At 41.3% G+C, this 14,159-nt stretch overlaps 1 protein-coding gene across 1 annotated transcript; it reads right to left on the reverse strand.

The window, feature by feature from the left end:
* Positions 1–9,556: 9,556 nt before the first annotated feature.
* Positions 9,557–10,939, reverse strand: LOC133883965 (RING-H2 finger protein ATL39-like). Its single transcript, XM_062323378.1, has one exon. It carries the CDS (start codon positions 10,560–10,562, stop codon positions 9,978–9,980), a length of 585 nt encoding a protein of 194 aa, XP_062179362.1. The 5' UTR covers positions 10,563–10,939; the 3' UTR covers positions 9,557–9,977.
* Positions 10,940–14,159: the final 3,220 nt, after the last annotated feature.

Genomic DNA, 14,159 nt, shown 5'->3' on the forward strand with positions numbered 1-14,159 from the left:
ACGGGTCAAGATCTGGTCCTAACCTGATACTATATAAGTGACAGGTCGTATAATGACCTGTACTAAATCATGTCTTCTTTATCTTTTTTTCACATAGTGATTTGGTCATACCCAGACTTTGGCCGCGGCCAAATTTTGGCTTGGCACACGAGAGACACAAACCAAATAAGCCCTTAGTCAAGTATCTTCATTCCATTTTTTGGTACTATGTAGAAGGATGTTATTTTGCCACTTTCGTAATGTCAACTGCCGCTTTCTTGCATGGTTGTTGAATTTGGGATGAAATATGCAATATTGAAGTGCTAGTGTTGACATGCTATTTGTAGGACCGAGATAGGTGACTAGAGGTGGGGTGAATAGGAGCCTTACAAATTTCTTACAAAATAGATGGCCAAATCCTTGTTCCCCCAACACTCCTCAAAAACGCACAAATGGAAGTACAAACTTTAGAGAGACAAAGCGAGAAAAAAAATTCCAAGGCAACATGACTTCACGGATGAAATATGAACCATAGGCTCTATTCAAAGTCATTCTATGTGTCTTTGTATACAAAATCTTAAAACTTGAATGAATAACAAAAAAAAAGACAGTCACCAAAAGAAGCAACTCTACAAGTTGATGGTTTAGAGGCAAGGGAATTCAAGACCCTCTCAAATACATGAGTATATGAATGTTTTTGCCTCTAGCAACAAGAAGAATTACTTCATAAAGCTAGAAAAACTGTCGCTCAAAAAGAAGAAGAAAATCATAACCGAAAAAGTAAAACTTGCAAACTTGCAAGGGAACTAATAGAGAGAGAGACTAGAAGGAGGGGAATTCAAATATATGCAAAAATATAACTTCATTACTCAAAGAGGTCAGCCCTATTTTAGACGGATTATAAGGATTTTCTCTTAAAAACTCTCACCTATTACATAGGCTAAGCATTCATCTTCCTCTCCTCTAAAATCCTAGCACTAGGCTCTCAAATGGGTGGTACAATGAGCTCAAGTGGCTGGTTCAAACTGTCCCATAACCCCACCCCTAAGTTTTCTAGCTTGTTATCAAAGTACTCCTCTCTTGTAGTATACTCATATCTACTATCGAGGGTATTTTGGTCCATTTCTTACTCCGTCCATTGAGCGGCCATGACACCTTTATGAGTTAGCTTTGTCTCAACGCAAGCTTCACAATGGTACCACATACTCCTCTAATCCTCCCACAGTTTTGAGGCCCAACCATGAAACCCTCTGCATACTTCTGAAAGCGTGACTCGCCACTTGCTTACACCTTAAGCAAGCACTATGATGCCGACACGTATACTCCGTTTTGGGATCCTGACCATCGACAAGTCTCTCCTGCTCTTAATCCCTCGGGTAGCCTTATCACTTTTACCAACATCCATTTCGCTTGACTTTGTCAACACATTATCTTTTCATCCTCCATTTCATACTTTGCTTGACCTCTACGTGTACAGCTATGTAACATCCTGATATTCAAAATTTACAACTTTTTAAAATTTTCCAAGATTATTGAATAGCTTCACTAGTAGCATAGGTTTAAAACTTATTTTCTTAATCAATCAATAAATATATGTTACTATTTCATGTGCATTGCATGCTGAGTTTCGTTAGAAGCCAGCTAAATGCATTAGAATTCTTTTTCTTTTTCTCTCTCTTTGGTGTTTTGAGTGAAAAAGATTTTGAATAGATTTTTACAAAACTCTGTAGTAAACTAGTTAAAGATCTTAATGGTTGGAATTCAAAATCTTTGAATTCATTATCTATTCAATCCTTGATCAAACCTGATCCTTCTCTAGTTCAATTCATATCTTATCCAAATCCTTGTTTAAATCCAATCTCTCATCTTTCTCAAATTCTACCCAAATCCAAATTCAAATTTCTTATCTACTCCTATTCTTGTTCAACCTCATTTTTCGTTTCTCTTAAATTCACTCCAAGATTAATTCAAATACAAACCCTATTTAAATTTCTCTGTAAAAGTTTCTTTTCTAAAACCCTAGATATTCCTAAGTTGCCATTAGACCCAATCCTACCCAAGCCCGAGCCCTTGGCTAGCACACAAGTCATCTAGAAGGTTCAACACAAAGGATCAATGAAATCTGTAAATTTTCGCGGAGTCCTAAACAGCCTCATCTTCCCATAAATTTTCAGAGGTCAAAACCAGCTCAGATGCAAATCTTTACAATACCAAAGTTGTAGGCCTCGTCGAGAGCTTCGATTTGAACCTATGGAAGTCCACTTTTAGATAATGGAGCTAGTATTTGTGGACCCCGAAATCTGTGCTGCACAGATAAGTCTGAGTTCAAACAGTTTATTTTGTGGTGCATTTTTGAAAATCGAAATGGCATTTTCAAATGTTCCAATGAATACCAAAGTTGTAGAAATTTTTGAGTAATACAATTATTATTTATTAAAAGAACTGAACAATATTGTCTAAAGAGAGAGCCAAAAAAGGATCTTTCCTATAAATAGGAGTTGCACACCCTCTACTATCCCTATTCCACGCCCCAAGCCTTAGACGTCACTGCTTCTCCTCCCTCAGTACTGTTTTACCATCATACTAAGTCCCTAGCCAATCCCTATCCCCAACCAAAGCCCGATCTACACCGCCACGGCCGTCCCCATCGTAGACAGCCACACCATCACCGATTGGCATCGATGTTCCCGGCTGACCAGAGGTCAAATCGCCAAGCCCTGTCACTAGTGCATCGCCCATGATGTTTCCCACGCCCTCACCAACCAGGTCGGCCAGTAGAGCAGTCAAACCACCGGAATCAAGGTTGACATGTCTATTGTCCGGTTTTTGGACGCATTCACCGCACGCACAGGATTTGCATTCGGGTTCCCTGTCAATCCAAAAGTCGTATGGATGCACCAATCATGTAATAGTGTGTCCCATCGAGTATTCTATGTGACCCTACGAGCCCATACCTGTTTGTTCAGAGACACAACCGGAACGCGATTACCAACCACAGCATATCGCAACCGTCATCCATCTCATATCCGTTGACCGTCCTTCCTCTCAGGGGATGATCTACCAAAACCATGCCATAGCATTGTGTTTCCAGAAAATATGAACGTCTTTGTTCAAACGGTTTCTCAAATTTCATATCCAATCTCCTAGAACGCGAGCATCTTCATTGCTGCGTCTATTCGTAGTCACCACCAAACCTAGCAGCAGTCATCGCTGTGTTGCCGCTATGTCGGATGACCCCTTCCAAAACCAACTTTACCACTGAGTTAGTCTTTCCGCATTCTACACCATGCTTCCCTCGTTTCACTGAAATGCTATCAAAGCCCAACATTGATGTCAGTGGCCACGTGCCCGATCGCCATCTCCGACGAAACCCGAACCATCGCCGCTACACAGAGTCACCGGTAGTATCCTTAATCTAGAAGCGCAACCTCTGGCCATTTTATCCATCATGGGTGGTCGAGACTAGATCTCAGCGTATCTCTTCTTTAATCCAAGTCGATGCTTGCATAACATGCCAAGCCAGCACCACATCATCCTCCTTAGTCTAGTCAGCCTTATACTTCTTGAACCACGCATAATGATGTTGTCAAGCCTGATGCAATGATTGTGTGATAATGTCTATTCCTATAGGAAGATAACTCCAGTAAACCAGCATTTCCTTTTCAACCTAATCCATCTCCCGAAAGCTATTCTCTTTTCATCTTAACTCCGATTTATGCGATTCTTGCATCTAAATGTTTCTAAAATCATACTTATCCAACCATTTAAAGTGTTTTGATGATGTTTGGTATGTTGTTATTATTGTTTTCCTTTGTGTTGTTTGTCGGTATTTCTCGTGATTAGTCGATAACGTTTCGAAGCAGTTCGAGGGACTTCAAGACCAAGATTTCGACAACACCGAGCAGCATTGGGTAAAATGAAAGTGTCCTTGCTCATCTTGAACCTATGATTTAAACTATTTTGTTTTACAAAATTGCATGCAGTGTCTGTCAATATGATAGGTAGTTACCTATGTTAGGGTTTTCCCTAAATTTTTCCTTATCATCCCTTGGAACCTAGATGGTTTATGGTTAGGTATCTTTGGTGGGTAGATTGCTTAGCTACGCTTTTGGGATGTTGGAAAGTGTCATATACTTGATTCATGAACTTATGCAACTATGAGTTGGGAATTATGGTAACTTATGTGGCAACATGGAACTTAGGGATGTCGAGCAGAAGGTTGGTGATGATGGTGCATGAGGCACAAGTGCGTGAAACACTTTGATGGGTGGTAGTGTTTGCTCGGCGTCCTAAGGACCGGTTCGTGGAGTGACAACCCAAGAATTATCGTCCATCCACGAGGCTTATATGGGTACGACCTGGCTTAGTAATTAGCGGATCCTTAGCATAGAATCATCCACTGGTGGTATAGTGGAAGGGAAGAGTAATTCTTTCTGGAGCTACAAGGCGCATGAGGGGGCTTCTGGGTGGTGTGACTCCACTTTGACTGTGGTGAAACCTTAGCGGGCTTATTCTTGTTGGGAGGATGCTCTATAACAGCCTTGTAGTGATCTCCAGGTGACACAACACTGGTGTGTGTTAAGTGTTTGCGCAACATGGCAACAAGGAAATCACGACTCATGGGGAAAGCTAGGAAATCTCTGCAGAGTGTACAATTTGATATATCAGTCATGCTCACGATCATAAGAGACTTAGATCCCTACATGATTAGTTGGTTTGGTTTAGTTGAATTGGTTGGTTACTTGTGAAGGGTAAATTTCAGTGGATGGTTTTTGTTACCTGTGATGGGTATCAATCTGGTTGGTTTGGGAACCTGATGTGGAATTCAGGTAGTTGGGAAACATCTGGAGATATTCCTAGGAGTTGGGAGTTTAGTGATGGTTCACATAGATAAATAGGTTGCTTTTATAACTCTTTTTACGATAGCATAGTTGGCATTTATGCAAATTTACCTGTTATATCCTATTCCTTTAATCAAGCTTGCATGCCATATATTTCACACACTTGTTGAGCACGTCATGTGCTCACACTTGCTATTTTTCCTATGCCATGCAACATGTGTGGTGCTACTCTGTGAGTGAAGATGTTGAAGATTATCAAGATGAGGTTCTGACGTTCTAGGCGCGTGTCTCCCGGTCGGTTGCCTACAGTGTTGTTGGGCACCAGTGTTTCTATTCTACTGCAGATATCTTCATAGAAGACAATATATGTCAATTGTTGTAAGATTTTAACGTTTATTCTATAAAAGTATTGCTTTTGTTACTTCACCTGTAACGTCCTTATGTGTGTTGAACATCCTGGGTACACATAAGCCGCATCTGGATTTATCCGCTAAAACTGGGTGTGACAGAGGTGGTATCAAAGCCATACTGACTGTAAGACACAAGCCTAGACACAATGGTCGTGCCATAAGGTCATACTCTAAAAGTCTATTTTGAAAAACCCATCCCCTTGCTTTTCTAACCTCTCAGTCGTGTCTCCTGTGATGCGTTACCTCGTTATCTTCTCCGCGAATCCCCCTTCCTTGACCATCGAAGCAAGATGAGGACCCTTTCTTCTCCTCCCTTAGTATTGTTTTACCATCATAATAAATCCCTAGTCAAGCCCTAACCCTAGCCAAAGCCCTATCTACGCCGCCACGGTTGTCCCCGTCGCGGACAGCCACACCATCACCGATTGGCATCGACGTTCCTGGCTCACCAGAAGTCAAATCGCCAAGCCCTTTCACCAGTGCATGACCCATGATGTTTCCCATACCCTCACCAACCAGGTCGGCCAGTGGAGCAGCCAAACCACTGGAATCAAGGTCGACATGCCTGCTGTCCGGTTTCTGGATGTGCTATGCACGCGCATCGGATTTGGATTCGCGTTCCCCGTCGATCCAAAGCCGTATGGATACATAAACCATGTCACAGCATATCCCATCGAGTCTTCTATGTGACCCTAGGAGCCCATACCTGTTTGTGCAGAGACATGACAGGAACGTGATTGCCAACCACAGCATGTCACAATCATCACCCATCTCATATCCGCTGACCATTCTTCCTATCAGGGGATGATCTACCAAAACCCATACCGTAGCATTGTGTTCCTAGCAAATATGAACATCTCTATTCAAACGGTTTCTCAAATTTCATAGCGAATCTCCTAGAACGCGAGCATCTTCATTGCTGCATCTGTTCGCGATCACTACCAAACCTAGCAGCAGTCATTGCTATGTTGCCGCTACCTTAGATGACCTCTTCCAAAACCAACCATGCCACTAAGTTAGTTTTTCTGTGTTCTACACCATGCTTCCTCATTTCACTAAAACACCATTGAAGCCCAACATCGATGTTAGTGGCCACATGCCCGATCGCCATCTCCGACGAAACCCGAACCACCGCTGCTACATAGAGTCACCGGCAGTATCCTTAACCTAGAAGCGCAACCTCTGGCCATTTTATCCATCATGGGTGGTCGAGACTAGATCTCAGCGTATCTCTTCTTTAATCCAAGTCGATGCTTGCATAACATGCCAAGCCAGCACCAAATCGTCCTCCTTAGTCTAGTCAGCCCTATACTTCTTGAACCACGCATAATGATGTTGTAAAGCCTAATGTAATGATTGCGTGATAATGCCTATTCCTATAGAAAGATAACTCCAGTAAACCAGTCTTTCCTTTTCAACCGAATTCATCTCCCGAAAGCTATTCTCTTTTCATCTTAACTCCGATTTATACGATTCTTGCATCTAAATGATCTAAAATCATACCTATCCGACCATAGTGTTTTTAAAGTGTTTTGATGATGTTTAGTATGTTGTTATTAGTGTTTTCCTTTGTGTTGTTTGTCGGTAGTTCTCGCGATTAGTCGATAACGTTCCGGAGCAGTTCGAGAGACTTTAAGACCAAGATTTCGATAACATTGAGTAGCATTGCATAAAAGGCAAGTGTCCTTGATCATCTTGAACCTATGATTTAAACTATTTTATTTTACAAAATTGCATACAGTGTCTGTCGATATGATGGGTAGTCATCTATGTTAGGGTTTTCCCTAAATTTTACCTTATCATGCCTTGGAACCTAGATGGTTTATGGTTAGGTACTTTTAGTGGGTAGATTACTTAGCCATGCTTTTGGAATGTTGAGAAATGTCATATATTTGATTAATGAACATATGTAAGTATGAGTTAAAAATTATGGTAACTTGTGTGGCAACATGGAACTTAGGGATGTCGAGCAGACGGTTTATTGATGATGGTACATGAGGCACAAGTGTGTGAAACACTTTGGTGGGTGGTAGTGTTTGCTCGGTGTTCTAAGGACCGATTCGTGGAGTGACAACCAACAGTACCATCAACGGGTTGACCAACTAGTTATCGACAGTCAACCATAGATGAAGCACTGTTGGCCATATGATAACCAACGGTACCATCGGCAAAAGGGTGAATCTCTGACCAGGAGTGCCCAACGGGAGTTTGTTGACAGTTAACGCTCGGGAATTGCATTTTCTGACAGTATAAAGTAATGCCCAACGATTTAATAATTGTCAAACCATCGACCATTCTTAGGATCCTAGTAGTGATGTGTCGCTAAATCCCTGGCAACCAAAACTTGGATACAGTCCAGTAGACATGTTATTCCTTTTTTATTGATGTACCCTGTGCACCAACTGTTATATTTTCTCTGGTTATAAATACTTGTGGTTTTTTATTTTTCACGGTTTTTAACGTGTAACTTTGACCATATTTTTCTATTGGATATATTTATAATATCTAATAAAATATAATATTATAAAAGTATTTTTTAAGATAAGTTTACGTATGTGATTTTTATGTTTCTAAACTAAATATTTTAGAAGCTATTGACAGTCAAATTTTTAAAGCTTGACCAGATATTGACCAAAGCGACAAGTATTTATGGTCAAAAAGAGTATCATCCCAGGTGTTGCTAGACCTAATCATACTATCATAGGACATTAGGATAGGGTGCCTAACAAGTACGTCCTCTAGTTCGAAATAAATGTTGTTTTGAATATCGGTACGGTCCCTAAAATAAAACTTTAACTACTATCTTTTTATTATAATATATTAATAAAATATAATAAAAATACGTTATTATAAAATATTTTTCTAGATAAATCTACCCATATCATTTTTAAGTATCCAAACTTAATACATAAAAACTATTTTATAGCTAAAGTTTAAAATAGTTAATTATACATCATTAAAATAATATTTATTTTGGATTGGAAGGAGTATTCAATTGCCTAGGCACTTGAAGACATTTGCGGTGTGGACAAAATCCACGGACATTACTCGCCAATCAGGCCGGTTTGAGCACCGGTGGCCCTACATAGCTTTCGTGCCTCCACGACCGGCCGACCTCGTTGCCTTTGTCGCGCTCGCATAGAAAAATGGAGGTGAAGAGATTGTTTCATGGTTCAATATGATCTTGTCTTCTTATTTCCGATCAGATCATGCATGTCGCTGTCCGTGTACGAAACGGTACGATCTGAGGACGGTGCATCTGACAAAGCGACGTAGTGGTCGAAAGAGACGTTGTGATCGATTAATTGGTACTTGGTAGGTCTATCCTGGAACCGTGATAGGCTTGCCCAGGAATTTTGGCAGCAACGATTCCAAGCTATAGTTGGATGGTGTTAGCTTGTGTGTGTGTGTGGATAGACGACATAGATGAGCTGTTGTTCTTTGGAAGATGATGTGCATGCAGCTGTACTGAAACAGACGGCAGCAGCTATCACACTGCACAGCCAGCCAGCAAGCTAGCTGCTAGCACAAGATTATGCAGAACAGACCTGCTTTTGAAGTGATACTTAGAAAGCATGCTTGACGGGGAAAGGTGACGGATGGGAAAAGATTGCGGGAGCTACGAATTGTGGAGAACAGCGAAGTGTGAATTGTTGCTGTCTACCTGGTGCTGCCACTGTTGCATGCAGTGACTCCACACATCCATGGAGCTAGGCGGCTAGCTAGCTACTCTGTGTGGGGGAGAGGGAGGAGGCATGACCTGTATGTCCACTTGATAGAGCTTGCCACCAGCCGTGGAAAGGTCTAAGGTTTGTGTTTGGATGATTTGTTTTAGGAAATTTATTTTTTTACCATGGAACAAGGAAAAGACATCACTCTTCCAAAATACAAAAGAAATTAGAAGAAACTCGAAGCAGTTAGTTGCCCCCTTATCATTTAGTAACCCAAATTGCTTCGTACATACATAATTTTCCTCCATTTTACCAACAGATAAATAGTCATGTCTCTTTATATTAAAGCTAGATTCTCTTAGTCCGCTCGACTGTTACCGGACGTCTCTTTACTCTTTCTCACCATTAGCAATCTGATGCAGATGCATGCATTCAGTTTGTTACAGTGATAGCAGTGACAACTGACAACCGATGCAGACGCAGATGCATTCATGTTGATAAGGTTGCAGACTGATTGTGCAATTCTTCCAAAGCAACATTCCAAGTACAGCCTGCAGAAATTAAATATGTTCTCCAACTCGAACTACTCGTAAGAAGGTTTATTTCCCGTTTGAGTGAGAATACCAAATTAAAGAGAAATTCACACAAATGGCCGAAAGATTCAAACTCAGTCTCCATTCAATTTAGTTTACAGGCAACCTTACAACCAGTAATTAATTCTATCACACACATGCATGCAAAATGCAGCTACCAAATCCACCATATATACTATCTTACAAAAACCCAATCATACACACATCACAGAAATATAAAAACGACACCAATCCAGATATATTTATATATATATATAGACTAGAAATCTTTAATCGGGAAACCATGCAAGATTATAAAAAGCAACAGATGAAGACGAGGCCATCGATCGCTCACCAGTCGCCAACCTTATTTTCCTTCTGTCAGCCAGCTTGTAGCTAAGGGACAAGGAAGCCGACGCCGAAAGTTGCTCGTCACCATCCGCCGTTTACGTGCTCCTCCAGCTTAGCTTGCTCGCCAGCGCCAGCGCGGTAGCTGGTCTGGCCTCACACGGGACAGTCCGCGCCGACGTCGTCCTTGGCGTTCCTGGTCTCGGCGCCGGCGGGGGCGGCGGCTGGGGCGAGGACGCTTGCGCGGCAGAGCGGGCACGTGGCGTGGAGCCGCAGCCACGCGCCCACGCAGTCGGCGTGGAACCGGTGGCCGCACCGGGGCAGGAGGCGCGCCGCGTCGCCGTCGCGGAGCTCCACGATGCACACCGCGCATTCGGCCGCTTTCCCGCTTGCGCCGGCGCTGGAGTGCACGTACACAGGCAGGGACGACGCCACGTCGTCCTGCGGCCGCGGAACGGGGGCATCGCGACCTCGACGGGGCGCCCAGGGGGAGGCTACGGGCAGCGATCTGGACGACGACGCGTCGTCGTCGTCGGCGCCGGCTGACGCGGACGGGCCCCGTTTCCCGGAGAAGAACCGCCAGAAAAAGAACAAGATGAGGAGGATCATGAACACGTTGATGCCCGCGACGCAGGCCGTCAGCACCGGGCCGTGCGGTGCCCAGTGGCTGCTGGTATCCTCCACCGCCGCCGCCGACGCCGCGGCCGCAGGGCTAGGGCTGCCGCTCCCGGTCGTTGACATGGCTTGTTCGCCGACAAGATGGTTTTGGACAACACAAACAGAAGAGAATTGCTGCTGATGCTGTGCATAAACCACAAAACTTATTTTTTTTTCTTAAAAGCTTTTACAAATCAGTACGTCGTTGCGCGCAACAAGAAGATGACCAAGATTGCAATTCGAATTGGAAAGAAAGACCACAAGTTTGGAAAGTTTGCTAAGAAGAAAGAAGAGCAAACGAGCTCAATGAAAGAGAGAGTAAAAGAATTGCGAAAGAGGAAGGAGGAAGTCGGTGTGTATAGAAAAGTGGAACAGATGGGGGTTTATAAAAAGGTGGAAAAGGGGAGGTAGCATTGGCTCTTGCGGTGTACATTGGTCATGAGTTTGTTAAATGCCAATGGTTTGACTGGAGTGGTTTGAGGCTAGTTCAAAGGTTTGGCTCTTGATGCTCATTCTATCGTACGTGGTATGCGAGAATGATTCATGATAGAGCTAGCTGCATTTTGTTTATTTTCTCCTCATTCACGAATGGAAAAAGTTATTCCTTTTTTTAGGGCACGTCAACTAGGTTTAGTTTCCGCCCATCATGTGAAATTCAATTTAAAGAGAGCTAGAAATTGATGAAAATGCAACAAGTCAAAGCCTGAATTTTTCACTTGAGCACCACCACTTAGAGTTAAATTGGATCAAACATGACATTTTATTTGTAAGTTTGTTGGCCGTACGAGTCTGAATTGAATGCACAAGATTCGAAAGGGGATAGGCTATGCGGTTTAAAGGAAAGAGTCCAGAAGCTCCACGCCACGTTTTGCCCAACATATCTCCAGTCGAGCCAGATCAAAGAAGGAGATCAAGTTCGAAGCTTCCCTGCCACTACAAATCGAATCCGACTCGATTAAGCCACCCTATAGCCCCCCTGAGTATAAATACGCACCTAAAGACCCTCCTTAGAGCATCATGATCCTTTTGTCCAACAGTCCAACGCAAAATCATCATTGAAAACCCCTTCCCAACAAGCTCCATCGCTTAGATCCACCGCCACCTATTGCCAGCTTCATCAAGACTTTGCCGATGTCAATACATACCCTAGCCGAGTTTGCCATAAGCTTATGGTCCTGATCCATCACTCATCGGAGGAATTAGAGCACGACGATGAGGTTTTGGGAGCGGAGTCGAACAAGGTGAGCAGTCAGATCATCATTGTGTGGTCAAGATTAGATTAGGGCATACCCGTTCATCGTTTAGATCCCGGTCATCTGATCAGGAATCGATGCGCTAGATTTAATGAGTCTTAATGGCTCATTCGTAGGGCACCGACACCGTTAGTGACATGTTAGCTATTCTAGTCAACACACCACGTCATCAAAGTTGTTGATGTGTTAGGCCACATTGGCGTGTTATGCTGAGTGTTGATGTCATAATTCATATATATTGTGCAATAAATAGATTTTTAGTGCAAAATAATTAAGAAAATAGGAATAAATTGGAAATAATTTTAATAATGTTATCTAATTATGTCTATTTTTATATAGTTTTATAATTCAAATAAATTCTATAAAATTCAAAAAAAAATCCTAGAAATTCATAGATGACTCTGGAAAATTTTAGAAAAATACCTAATCACATAATTTCTTCTGTAGTTAATCTTTTTATCATGGTTTAATCTTTACAAATCTGTAACTTGTTAAACGTAGCTCTGTTTTGATTTGTTCTTTCATGAGAATGTCCGGGAAAGCGTGATCTTCTATGTGATGATGTTTGTTGTATAATATTTGATTTTTTATCTTGATATTTATGTGCCAACATTCTGGAGAAACTAGAAGGACTTCAGGATCAAGACTTTGTAGATCCAACTAAGTACAGTGAAGACAAGTTGTGTTCTTGAACATATATATCTCAATATTTAAAATATTTTATTTCACAAACATGCATGCTAATAATTTATCAGGAATCCCAAAAGTTAAGTTTTACCGTAGTTTTCCTTTATCATCCTTGTCGCCATGGTTTTGTTTTGGATTATGGAAGGGTAGATGATGCTTAGCGTTATTTTGAGATGGTGATCATGATAATGACTCACATGAATATGATAATGATTTTATGCAACAATGATAAAATATGATGATATAATTTTCTAGCAACATGGTATAGGGATTTGAGAAATGTTTTGATGAGACTGGTGCAAGTTGTACGATTGGGACTGGTACAGGACCGAATCATGGAGTGATCTTTTTGAGTAAACAGTACAACCACAAATCTGGAATGAGATAGGTCTAGCTGATTAATTTGCATATTCTCAACATTTTGTAGACCATCCGATTGTGTGAAACAGAAGGGTGTACTTATAAGATTCCATTGGCGCAAGTGGGGGTTTCCGTTGATGAGGTGTATTCATGCGATAGTGAAACCTTAGCGGGTATATACGTGCTAAAAGAGGTACTATAAAGGCTTTATAGTGGTCAACTTGGTGCACACCTTAAAAGTGTGTAAGGTACTTACGGGTACCAGCAACAAAATGTGATCATGATTTGCGGGTAAAGTGTACGACCTCTACAAAGTATAAAATTGGTTAATCAGTCGTCCTCACAGTTACGTGTGGCAACGAAAACCTCACGTGATTAGAAATTGATGGTTTGGATGGTTTAGTCAATCATGCTAGTGGGAACTATGATTGAGGTGTTGTTCCTTGGTGGTGGAAATCTTGGTTGAGGTGTTGCAAGGTTCGTTAAGTCAAGATGGTTGAAAATCTTGAGGTGATTGTTTATTTACTGTTATTCACTTGAAATATTTACTGCTTTTCAAATGTCTTAATCAAATAATGTTGTATGCAAAAGAGCAATATTGTCATATTATTGTCAAGCCTTTATATGCATATTATTTTCTCACAACTTGCTGAGTATAACATGTGCTTACTCTTGCTATCACTAAATACTTAGTTGGAGAAGCTATTGAAGAGTTTGCTAAGGATGGATCGTTCAAAGATAATTTATTTCTACATGTATCGTGCATGTGGAGACATCGTGAAGGATTATAGTCTACGTAGTTCCGTTGCGGAGCTTTATTTGGATCTTGACCTTTTGTAAGACGTTTAATGAAAATTAAGTGTGATATTATAATGATATTCGTCTATGAAGTCATTATGTATTAGGATTAATTTATGGACTCAACACATAAATTTAGTGTGAGATTGTTTTGAGGATGGATCGTTCTAAGATACTTTCTACACGGATCGTGCCTGTGGAGACGTCGTGAAGGATTAGAGTTTACGTAGTTCCGTTGCAGAGTTTTATTTGGATATTGGCCCTTGAAGGTCACTTTTGTAAGACATTTAATGAAAATTAAGTTTGATATTGTAATGATATTCATATATGAAGTCACCATATATTCAAATTAATTTATGGGCTTAACACATAGATAAGATTGATCTTTTCCTTGGACCAGTCCCGATAATAAGTCCTCGTACTAAAAACTAATAAACCTTTTGCAAAGGTAAAACAAATACTCCACAAAATATTTAGTTATGGTTGGTGATAATACTTTGACCTTATTTATATACAGTACCTTCAAGAATTACATCGCTAGAGGTGGGAAGCATGACCTGAGAAAGAAAAAATATCATCGTTT

The sequence above is a fragment of the Phragmites australis genome, chromosome 11 (genome assembly GCF_958298935.1).
Source record: "Phragmites australis chromosome 11, lpPhrAust1.1, whole genome shotgun sequence".
Classification (NCBI taxonomy): domain Eukaryota; kingdom Viridiplantae; phylum Streptophyta; class Magnoliopsida; order Poales; family Poaceae; genus Phragmites; species Phragmites australis.